The 11,814-nt window shown below is 49.7% G+C and overlaps 1 protein-coding gene across 1 annotated transcript; it reads right to left on the bottom strand.

Moving 5' to 3' along the window:
• Positions 1 to 3,631: 3,631 nt before the first annotated feature.
• Positions 3,632 to 7,915, bottom strand: ERAL1 (Era like 12S mitochondrial rRNA chaperone 1). The gene is made up of 10 exons (XM_045983776.1): positions 7,620 to 7,915; positions 6,541 to 6,668; positions 6,340 to 6,417; positions 5,675 to 5,721; positions 5,453 to 5,514; positions 5,173 to 5,285; positions 4,833 to 5,081; positions 4,540 to 4,689; positions 4,335 to 4,415; positions 3,632 to 4,215 (listed from the first exon to the last, which is right to left on the bottom strand). Exons 1-10 carry the CDS (start codon positions 7,900 to 7,902, stop codon positions 4,093 to 4,095), a joined length of 1,314 nt encoding a protein of 437 aa, XP_045839732.1. The 5' UTR covers positions 7,903 to 7,915; the 3' UTR covers positions 3,632 to 4,092.
• Between the last annotated feature and the right edge of the window lie 3,899 nt (positions 7,916 to 11,814).

Here is an 11,814-nt window from a genome sequence, read left to right as displayed (position 1 = left end):
CCTTTCAAGATTTTATTTTTCAAAATATTTTATTTATTTGAGAGAGAGAGATAGAGATATTGACAGTATGAGCAGGGAGCAGAGGGGGAAGCAGGCTCCCTGCTGAGCAGAGAGCCCCATGCGGGGCTCGATCCCAGGACCCTGAGATCATGACCTGAGCCAAAGGCAGAGGCTTAACCCACTGAACCCCCAGTCCTCCCTATTTTAAGCAATCTTTACATTCAGTGTGGGGCTTGAACTTACAACCCCAAGGTCAAGAGTCACATGCCCCACTAACTGAGCCAGTCTGTTGTCCCAGGGCCCTTTATTTCTAAACCTGGGCTCTCAATGGCCTTGAGCAGCTTTCAAGAATATTCCATGAGGGGCATCTGGCTGCTTCATTTGGCTAAGTGCTTTGCAGGTAGCTAGTCACCGAGTTCACAGCTCTGAACTGGGGATGGCTGTTACTGTCTACACGGAGAACAGGAAGGGTCTGAGAGAAAAAGACTTGCCAAAGAACTACAATTTTGTCTGCCTTCCTCCCTAGGCCAAAGTTTTTCTCCTCCCCCACATCACATCATCAGTTTAGCTCCCTCAGACATTTGACATAATCTGCCAATAACCAGGCCTCCGTGATTATTTGCCTAAATGATTAACCGCACAAATAAATGAGCCCCTAATAGGGAGATTTAACTAGCCAGAGAAGACTTCCCCGCAGAAGTGTTGCTTACATATGAAGAGGAACAGGAGTTAACTAGACGATAAAGGAGGGAAGATTGTGCCAGAGGGAAGAGCAGGACGCCTGGCTGCCTCAGTCAGGCGGGCGTGCAACTTTTGATCTTGGTGTTGTTACGTTCAAGCTTCATGTTGGCTATAGAGATCTTTAAAAAACAAAATCTAAAAAGACCCCACAAAAACAGGGGTACCTGGGTGGTTCAGTCAGTTAAGCGTCTGGCTCAGGTCATAATCTCAGGGTCCTGGGATTGAGTCCCGTGTAGGGGTTTCCTGCTCAGTGGGGAGTCAGTTTTTCCCTCTCCCTCTGCCCCTCCTCCTGGCTCATGATCTCTCTCTCTTAGTCTGCACTCTCTCAAATAAAAATTAAAAACGAGGGGCGCCTGGGTAGCTCAGTGGGTTAAAGCCTCTGCCTTCAGCTCAGGTCTGGGATCGAATACCACATCGGGCTCTCTGCTCGGCGGGGAGCCTGCTTCCCCCTTTTCTCTCTGCCTGCCTCTCTGTCCACTTGTGATCTCTGTCAATTAAATAATTAAAATCTTAAAAAAATCGTTTAAATAAAAAGATTAAAAACAAAAACCAGGATGCCTGGGTGGCTCAGATGGTTAAGCAGCAGCCTTTGGCTCCGGTCATGACCCCAGCGTCCTGGAATCAAGTCCTGCATCAGGCTCCTTACTGGGAGGGGAGCCTGCTTCTCCCTCTGCCTCTGCCTGCCACTCTGTCTCTCTGACAAATGGATAAATAAAATCTTTAAAAATGAATAAATAAATAAATGCCAAAACCAAAACCAGGGGGAAGAGCATGTGCCAACATTCTGCAGAGGGAAGTAGAACATCTCCCAGAAACCAAAAGGTTTGGTCTCTCCTCCCACTCCCCATCTTGGCCTCATCTGCCCCTGCAGAGTTGGGGTCTGTCTCCCCGCACACAGGCCAGATTGTCTAGGATGGAGAGGGGAGGGAGCAGAGCAGCAGATGTGTCTCCCAGAATGGGGGAGTCTAAAATAACAGTTGCGGGGTGCCTGGGGGGCTCAGTGGGTTGTGTGTCCAACTCTTGGTTCCAGCTCAGGGTGTGATCCTAGGGTTGTGGGGTTGAGCCCTGCATTGGGCTTTGCATTCAGCCGGGAATCTGCTTGAGAGTTTCTTCCTCTCCCTTAGATTCCCCTACCCTGCATCACCCCAGTCCCACCGCCCGCCCCCACATCATAAGCACATGCTCTCTCTCTCTCAGATAAATAAATCTTTAAAAATGAGGGGCGCCTGGGTGGCTCAGTTGGTTGGGCAAACTGCCTTCAGCTCAGATCATGATCCTGGAGTCCTGGGATGAGTCCCACACCGGGCTCCCAGCTCAGTGGGGAGTCTGCTTCTCCTTCTGATCCTCTCCCCTCTGATGCTCTTTCTCACTCTCTCTCTCTCAAATAAATAAAATCTTGGGGGGAAAAATAAAATAAAATGAAATAAACAGAATCCCCCACACACCAGCTTTGAGAAGTCTCTACACTAGGAATCTTGCACTGAATACTGCCAGGCTCTCACTATAAGTGGCTTGAGCTCTCAGCAGGCTCCTACCTGTTCTTATGCTGGCTCTCAGAAGAGCTTGAATCCCCCTGCTCTCAAATGACCCAGCAGAGGACCCCTCCACCCAGGGGAGCTTGCATGGCAGAGGTAGCCTAGGTCTATTCTTGGGCTCTGCATAAACATAGGCAGGGACCCAGGAACTGAAATTTAAGCCAGAGCTTGCCCCAGGAATCCAGCTTTCAGGACCCTTCCTGCTTTATAGGATTCAACTAACATTTCCACTGTCACCACACTAGTCCCATGGCCGAAACAACCGGCACCTGGCTATGGCTGACAATGAAACCCTAAAGGATGGGATGAGGCTGTCCTTCCTCCTCCCAGGCCTGGCAGAGAGATGATCGACTTTAAGGGGACAGGACTGAAAGGTAGACCCTAGTCTTAGCAAGGTCCATAAAATCTATGGGAGAAAGGGCCTACTAGATAGAGTGGGCAGTCACCCTGTTCCAAGGAGCCCAGCAGGGAAAGGGTTAAGAGGCCGGGCTTTCTAGAACCCGGGGAAAGTGTCCCACCCAAGGGAGGGGCCAGTGGATTAAAAGCCGGGCAGCCTGAGTGGAGAGGCAGGGTCAGGGCCTCCTCTCCCCTGAAGGCCTCCCCTCCCCTGAAGGCCTCCCCATCTCCAGTTCCAGCTCCAGGTGAGTACCCTCTCCTGGGCCTGTCTGCTTGTTGGTCTGACTCAAGGGAAACTTCTGCCTTATCATGGGACCTCTGGCTTCTTTAATTTTGACACTGGGTCCCCAGGGAGATCTCAACAGACCATAGCTCTGCAGGGTTCTCCCGGTCAGTCCCCTTCCTTACCTGACCTTGACCACAGCCATCAAGGAGCTGTTGGCTCAGAAGCTATGGAGCAGGGAGGAGGGAGTGCTGTGTGTCCAGCACCCACCCGTCCTGCTCTGCACCCAGCCCCTGGCTCTCCCTGCCTCAGTGATCTCCAAGCCATGCTCCCTGTGCCTGCTGCGGGGCCCTGGCTGGGATATCATCATATACTGTAAGTTTGCAATGAGATACTACAGTATAGATGATGTACTAGTCCGGGTCCCCACAGCTCTGGAGCCAGATGAGGAGGGCAGGGGATGCTGCAAACCCACCAGGCTCGCCGCTCAGCCTATCACAGCCTGCTGACCGCTGGGACACTTGGGGATGGCGAGGAAACCGTTACCATTACTGAGTTTAGTAATGGTAACGGTTCTCTTGCTGTACCCAGAATACGTGTCAAGAAGAGAGCTCAGGATCCTGGAGCAGATCACTGGAAGGGAGGGAGACTCCAGCTCAGACAACAGGGTGGGAGTGAGGGAATGGGTTTTCTCTTTCCTGTTCTAAAGAAATAAAGATGAGAACCAGTATGCTTGTCTTTTAATTTTATTAGCATTCGAGCCTGGGGAGAGGGATGGGGCGAGTGGCACTATGTCCCTTAGGACCCAAAAGTCATTATGCGTGGCTTTAAGGTAGAGGAACTGAGGGGATAGGAAAAAGCCCTCTCTGCTAAAACTGGCAACTCAGGGAGAAACTCTGGGTTCGATGCCAGCCAGAAGCAGAGTGGCATTGTTCCTACCAAAGAGCCAACTTCTAGATCTAAGCAGCTGGGATCCCAGGCAGAGGCATGACCCCGTAACTGAGCTAAGTTTCTTCCTCCAACAGATGTGGTCAGGCAGGGGCTAGGCAGACTCACTAAGGCCATGCCAGCCGGTCAGTCCATCAGGCAGTGCCCATGCCTCTCACCAGTCCCCATCCCTGGGCAGGGGCCATCCTGGTCAGCGGCTCCTGCCAGCAGCTCAGGCTGGGATGCCATGGGATAGACAGCTGAGGGTGGTCATCTGAGAAGCTTCACAGAGAGCCGTAGCTGAACATCACAGAGGAAGATGTCCATGAGATCGCGGCCCACTTCCTGTGCAATCTGGGAGATCGAGTGCCCCTTTGGACCAATCAGGATCCTCTGAGGGTGGGGTGAGAGAGAGAGAGAGAGACACAAGGCTGCTCTCGGGGCTCCTGAGCAGTGGAGGAAGAACCCCTGCCTAATGCCCTGGTCCTTTCTCCAAGCCTAACCCAGCTTACCACATGAGATTCTTTGAGCACCAGAAGCTTCTGTTCGATCACCAGCTCCCCGCTTGGCCCTTCCTCCCACATCACTGTCCTCTGCACAGGGAGACATCATGATTAGTCAGACAGACCTGTATTCCTAGCTCTCCAGGCCCCAGGTGTCTGGTCCTGGGTGCTGTGCCTGGTGAAGAGCCCCCAAATTCCTTCACTGTGCCCACACCTGCTGCACACTGTAGGGAATCTCCTGGGGCAGGTGCTCTAGGAGCTTCTCTCGGATGATGTTGGCACAGATCTCCTCAGGCGTCTGGGTAGTGAGGACTCCACTGTGGAATTCCCAGGGTCCTGGCCGGGCCTGGGCCAGGAGGTATTGCTGTGGGTACAGAGAGGGACAGGTGGGCAGCTCAGTCCCAACCAAGACTTTCCTACTACTCACTCTCACTACCAGGAGGAACTCCAAGGCTTGTCTTCACATGATAGAAATCAAAGGCCAGGCTCCGGTCAAGGCTAACTGACCTTTAGTGTTTTCACATCCTCTTGGCTTAGGGCTGACAACATGAAGATCTCCTGGAAGTGGGGCCAGCCGATCCTCTGAGGGCCTCCCACAGACTGTGTTTTTGGGCCCTCAGCTGCTGGGCTGGGGCAGGGAGTGCCAGACTGTGAGCGAAGAGCCTGCCTCATCTTGAGCTTCTTGCCATTGACCACACCTTCAGTAAGGGCTGCTGTGAGTTCCAAAAGAACGGACTTCTGCTTCAGGCAATCTACCTGGGCATGGAGGATGGGCAGAGGGTGTGTGGTCAGCGAAATGGGCCCCACGGAGGAGAGTAGATCCCTTCATCAAGTAGGTGGTGCTCACCTTGTTCATGACAAGGATGCTAGGGACTTGGGAGAACTGAGTCAGGCATTGGAGCACCTGGGGGCTGAGCTGGCTCCGAGTCCACTTGTCTGAGACATCCACAAGGACCACAACTAGAAGTTGGCAGGGTGGAAAGCAGGACAAATATATGACCACTCTCTCCCCACCCCCCAAAATGTCCACGATATGGGCTCTAGGTCAACCCCCATCCCCCAAACTACCAGGAACAAGAGACTGCGACCATGTAAATTGGGCTTCAGATTCCCATCATGAGTCTAACCCAAATCAGCAGATTCCATGCTCTTCCATGGATCTTCCAACAAAGAAAGCTCCAGATGGTGCCTGAGGGACAGACAAACATAGGTCAGAAAGGGTCTTATGACTGATACACTCCTAATGAGGGATAGGGTATGATAAGAGGGTTTTCCAGACCTTATGGTGGAATCTCCCCACCTTCTCCTCCACACCTTTCCCTCTACAAACCTGTTTCCACAGTTATTACCTTTTCTGTTTAACAGGGCTGATGAGGCCAGGGGTGTCAAGTAGAATCTAAAATCAGGAAAGAGAGATGCCCCCCCCCCCAAGATGGAACGATTATGACTAGCGAGTGAGAGAAAGGCCACCACTGATGTCAGAAAACTGCACCCACTCTAGGACAGGATGACTTTAGGTTTTTACCCTTCAGCTTTGTTTTAATTCTAGACAGGATCTAAGAGAAAGATGATGACTGTGAATATATGGAAGATTAGGAAGGAGTAAAGAGGGAAACAGATCTTTCTGACTAGAAGCCAGAGGGTGAAAAGTAGAGAGAACTGCACTAGGCCTAATGAAAGAGGAGACCCCCTTCCCTCAGAAAAGTGAATCTCAGGGCGCCTGGGTAGCTCAGTGGGTTAAGCCTCTGCTTTTGGCTCAGGTTATGATCTCAGGGTCCTGGGATCCAGTCCCTCATGGGGCTCTCTGCTCAGTGGGGAGCCTGCTTCCCCCTCTCTCTCTGCCAGCTGCTCTGCCTACTTGTGATCTCTCTCTCTCTCTCTGTGTCAGATAAATAAATAAATCTTAAAAAAAAAAAAAGTGAATCTAAACATTTTGTTCAGGTCTAACTGTAAGGGAGACCCTCTTAAGTTCACCCACTGTCCAGTTTGCTGGACTTCCTTTGAAAGTACCCACCACCTGGGCCTCTTTCTCCGTGATGACCCCCAGAGCTTGGCAGCGGGTGGTGTGCACCTTCTTGGAGACAGGGAACACCTGCCAAAAACAAAGAAGTCCCAACTGAGTTCCCAGATCACTGTGGGACAATTCATGAAGAAACAGAAAAAAGTGACAGATGAAAGGGGCGGGGTAGGAGGGGGTGTCAAAGATGCAGCATACTTTCCGACCCAGCAGCTGGTTGGAGAGTGTTGACTTCCCTGCATTCGGGGCACCCAGGATGACGACTCGTAGGACCCGGGGGTTCTCAGGCATGTTGGGATGATGGACCAATAGGAGATCCTGCTCATCTGTGCGTGGGGTAGGGGCAGGAAGGAAGCGACAGGTAATGCAATCTGGATCCCCTCTCAGGTACTCAATCCTACTGGCCCACAAAGGAAATAGGGAATACAAGCTTAGTGTACCAAGCTGAAGCTGAGACCTGGCTTCGAGACTTAGTTTGCCCATTCATTTGTTTATATGATTTTCTCAAATTCTCTAACTTCTCTAAGCTCCTTAGTTTTCTCACATGTAAAATGGGAGATAATATTAACAATGCCTACTTAAAACCTTCTGACGATTGGTAATTTTGCAAAAACTATCAACACAACCCCTGGCATTTAATACTCAGTTACTGTGTGGAATTGTACTGTGTAGTTGTCCCTGATAAATGTGTGTACATGTGTACATGTGTGAAAGCACAGCCAGAGCAGATAAAGTCAGAAATCCCTCCAGCTCAGACAGTCTCACCCTACTAAGGGTCTTACAACGGCTCTGCAAGCTTTCTCCGTGTTTTTAAGTATTAGTTTCTTATAATACTGCATTACCATGACCAGTTTTTGTGTCCAGCCTCCCTACCAGAGTGTAGTCTATGCTACTTGAGAAACAGAGGGTGCCATTTCCTAGGTGTAACTCAGTCTCTTGACAAGGAGATTGGGCACTTACTGGATCCAGTTCGCTTCCCATCTCGGGACAGACAGCCACAATTCTGCCCCGCCCGTGTCCCTTCAATCTCCTGCTCTTTGTGAGCGTCTCTGATTGTGACCACATAGGTTCCCTCCGGCTCGCAACTCTTAGAACGTGGTATCTCTCTCCTGTGAGATACTCCAAGGCTCGCTTCTCTCTCGGGGCCTCAAGATCGATTTCCATAATATAGGACCAAAGATGATATCCCCAGGGACTGAGGAGTTTCCCCGACCCAGAAATTTCACGTTTTCGCTAAAACGGTGACAGTCCGGGACAAGCCTATCTGGGCGCTTTACCTCTGTGCATAGACACGCCGGGAGGGTGAGAAGTCAACGAACTGTCTGGCTGAGAGAGTCCAAGGAAGCGGTCCAAGGCTGAGCTCCGGCCATAACGGCGAGAGGCAGAGGACAGGCGGGGACCAGAGAAGGCGGTGCCCGCGAAACAGGACACGCACCTCCGCTGACAGTCAAAGAGCGAGGGGAGGCGGACCCCCCACTTCCTCGCGGCATTGGGGCCCAACTGCCGGACCCCCGACACCGCCCGAAACAGCGCAGCCGCGCGACGGCTGGAAGCAGCCATTACAGCCGCAAGGCACTCCGGGAACTGACCAGGAACTCACCTACGATTGGATAGGGCGGTGGAAAAGCGAGCGAGGGGAATGCTAGATTGGCCCAGAGTGCGGAATTACAGGGGATGTTGGAGGTGGGCTGGGGGAGAAACTGCTCCGGAGACTGACCAAGGCTAAGGGAAAGGAATAATGTGTATTTAGAATTTGCGTGGACATAATGATCCTTTTGGACTCCCATAAATATCCTGTTTTCTTCGTCGAAGTTTTGTAAAAGGCCCTTCGAGCCCTGAGAGACTACAGCTCCCATGAGGCCAAGCGGCAGAAATTTTTCTCTTAGCTTCTGAGTTCTCTCAGCTGGAGAAACGAATGCATGGAAGGAGGGAAGGTCCTGGGAGCCGGAATGGGTGCTTTTTTAGTTCTCTCTGGTTTCAGGCTTGCAGGTTCTCTCGCAGTATCTCCCTGGCTTGTACTAGCGGTGGGCCGCGTTTTCCGACAGTCTGCACCTTTGCTTTATGTGAGCCTCCTGTAGGGAGTACTCCCTGGGTTGGTGTTCCTGAGGAGCAGTAGACCCGATTTCCCATCTATGAGCCTCCGTTACTATCTTCTCCCTAAGGCCATTCCTTTCTGAGGAAAAAAACCAGAGGCTCTGTAAAGGGAGGAAAAGCTGCGTAGTCACCTACAGTCCCCCAGATTGCTTTAGCGGCCTGCGGAGCGGGATGTATCTTAGTCGTTTTGCGCCCTTAACCCTTAATCATCCTTGAAGTCTCTCAGTCACACTCTTGAAATTGAGAGAGAAATGTCGCGGCTGTTGTAGAAATGGGGATTTATTTATATGCTGTGTACAGGCCGTGTCCAGGTGTTGGGGATACGTGAATTAAGAAAATGGACAAAAATCTCTGTCACAGGGGGCGCCTGGGTGGCTCAGTGGGTTAAGCTTCTGCCTTCAGCTCGGGTCATGATCTCCGGGTCCTGGGATCGAGCCCCACATCGGGCTCTCTGCTCAGCGGGGAGCCTGCTTCCCCCTCTCTCTCTACTTGCCTCTCTATTTATTGTGATCTCTCTCTCTATATCAAATAAATAAAATCTTAAAAAAAAAGAAAAAGAAAAAAAATCTCTGTCACAGGACTTGTGTCCTGGAGGCCGTGTGTGTGTGTGAGAGAGAGAGAGAGAAAGAGAGAGAGAGAGACAGACAGACAGACAGAGAGACCTGACAGTAACGGTTCAGGTAGCATGGTCTAGGTGAAAACCTAAAGACAGAGTGAAAGATGGGGCAACTGTCTGGTTCAGATGTGGCACCTGATCTCAGGCTTGTGAATTTGAGCCCAGTGTTGAGTTGGGTGTAGAGCTTACTTAAGAGAGAGAGGGGGGTGCCTGGATGGCTCAGTCAGTTAAAGTGTATGCCTCGGCTCAGGTCCTGATCCCAGGGTCCTGAGATGGAGCCCTCTATGGGTCTCCCTGCTTAGTGGGAGGCCTGCTTCTCTCTCTCCCTCTACCTGCTGCTCCCCCTGCTTTGCTCTCTCTCTCAAATACATAAAATCTTTAAAATAGAGCAAGAATGAGAGGAGAGGTAATTGAGAAAAGCCAGAGGGAAAAAAATATATGCATCTTTCCAGGGGAGCAGAGCAAAAGGGAGTGGTAACAGAAGAGGGGGGAGAGAAGTGGGGTTAAGAAAAGATTTTCTTCTCTTTTTTAAGATCAAAGATTTTTGTTTGCTCATGGCAATGACCAGGTAGAGAGGAGAAAATTGTTGGTATAGGACAGAGGGGGAGAATTGTTGGGAGGATGGAATCAACTGACTGGGCTGCTGTTGGAGTGGAGGCTAAGTGTCCAGAATAGCTCTGAGTGACACAGGATTGACAGAGACTGAGCATCTAAATGCATGGATGGTTTGCAAATGGCGCCAGGCTCCAGCTTTCAGGCTGCCTGCTCTATTAGCAGAAGAAACAACCTTTCCGGAACATGATATTCTTTGGGCATATGGGTGCCCAAAGAACAAAATACCACTTAATACAGGGCAGCTGGCAACCAGAAAAATATGAATCTTGCATGGAGAGTAAGATGAAAGCCATTCCAACTGTAATTAGGTTGAAGGTCAATTTCAGGTTAAATGGTGGTTGAAGAGCTTAATTAAATAAATGCAAAATCACCCAAAGGACACATACCAAGTACTACAGCATTGGCAATAGAGAACACCTTGGAAGAATCCCTGGGTTAACACAAAAACTTAGAGGAAATGTGTCAAAGTGCTTTGTTAATTCTCTTCTTCCCCCCAGATTTTCCCTCAAAGGATATTGTAGGGAAATGTATTTTGTGAGATTAGGAGAGGCTAATCAAATGAAATAGATTGCGCCGGTTCGTATATCAACTTGCCACTTAGCTGTACGAGTTTGGACAAGTTATTTCAACTTCCCAAATATCAGTTTTGTCGTCTGTAAAATGAAGAAGAAAATGATAAACACGTCTACCTAATACCGTGTGTTCATTTGAATCTAGGATTTAGAACAATAGAGGATTTAGAACAATGGAGGCTCTCAATAAATGTCCTTATCTTAAAGCTAATTGTTTTAATCTTTCTTTTCTATAGAGACAATTTCTCTCTGTACTGTATTCCTTTCATCAGCATTTATTTTAAAAATGCTTGATCTCCAGATGCCTGGGTAGCTTAGTGGGTTAAGTGTATGCCTTCCTCTCAGGTCATGATCCCAGGGTCCCAGGATTGAGCCCTGCCTTGGGCTCCCTGCTCTGTGAGGAGTCCGCTTCTTCCTCTCCCTCTGTCTCCCCACCCTGGCTTTTTTTTTTTTTTTTTTTAAGATTTCATTTATTTATTTGACAGAGAGAGATCACAAATAGACAGAGAGGCAGGCAGAGAGAGAGGAGGAAGCAGTCTCCCTTCTGAGCAGAGAGGCCAATGTGGGGCTTGATCCCAGGACCCTGAGATCATGACCTGAGCTGAAGGCAGAGGCTTTAACCCTCGGAGCCACCCAGGCGCCCCTCACCCCCTTTTTAAAAGATTTTATTTTTGGAGCGGCTGGGTGGCTCAGTCGTTAAGCAGCTGTCTTTTCTCTGGTTCCAGGTTCCTAGGATGAGTCCTGCATCGGGCTCCCTGCTCAGTGGGGAGCCTGCTTCTTCCTCCCCTCCTTCCGGTTGCTCCCCCTACTTGTGCGCTCTCTGTGTGTGTGTCTCTGTCAAATAAGTAAATAAAACCTTAAAACAAAATAAAGATTTTATTTACTTGTTTGAGAGCGAGGGAGAGCCATCCCTCTTCCCCTCGTTTCTTGAATGTACCAAGCTCGTTTCTGCCCCAAGGCCTTTATATCTGCTGCTCCTGCCTCCTATATTCTAGATTTGGCTTCCACTTCCTATTCAGGTCTCAGCTTAAATGTCCTTTTCTCACAGCATTTATCACTACCTGCAATGATTTTCTTTCATGCCTGAAATGCTATAGGAGCATCGTCAAGAGTCTTCAGTCTTACCAACCCCGCATGGCCCCAATCTGAACAAGTCCCTCCCTTGCTTCACTGTCCTCAGAAAAAAAGTAAAGTAACGTGGCTCTGGCTTACTTTGCTAGATTCCTCTCTCTTTGTTTTGCTTTTTTTAAAAGTTTATTTATTTTTAGTAATCTCTACATTCAACGTGGGACTCTTTGGACTGAGTCAGCCATACGCCTCCACTAGTCGCAACTCTTGTCATTCCTCTTTTTCAGCTTAACTGAATTTTTTTCAGTCTCCCAATTGCCTGGTATTCTTTCCCACTTCCAGGTGTCTCCTTTGGTTGTTCCTTCCATGACTGATTAAATTCTCTCTGAGGACGCTTATTTTTTTCTTCCCCTCCTGTGATAAGACAGTTTATAATATCTTGATTGAGCACAAAGATTATTGAGCCAGGGGCACTGGGTGGCTCAGAGGATTAAGCCTCTGCCTTCG

Source organism: Meles meles, chromosome 18, assembly GCF_922984935.1.
Source record: "Meles meles chromosome 18, mMelMel3.1 paternal haplotype, whole genome shotgun sequence".
Taxonomy (NCBI): Eukaryota; Metazoa; Chordata; class Mammalia; order Carnivora; family Mustelidae; genus Meles; species Meles meles.
This window is presented reverse-complemented; position numbering and strand designations above follow the sequence as displayed.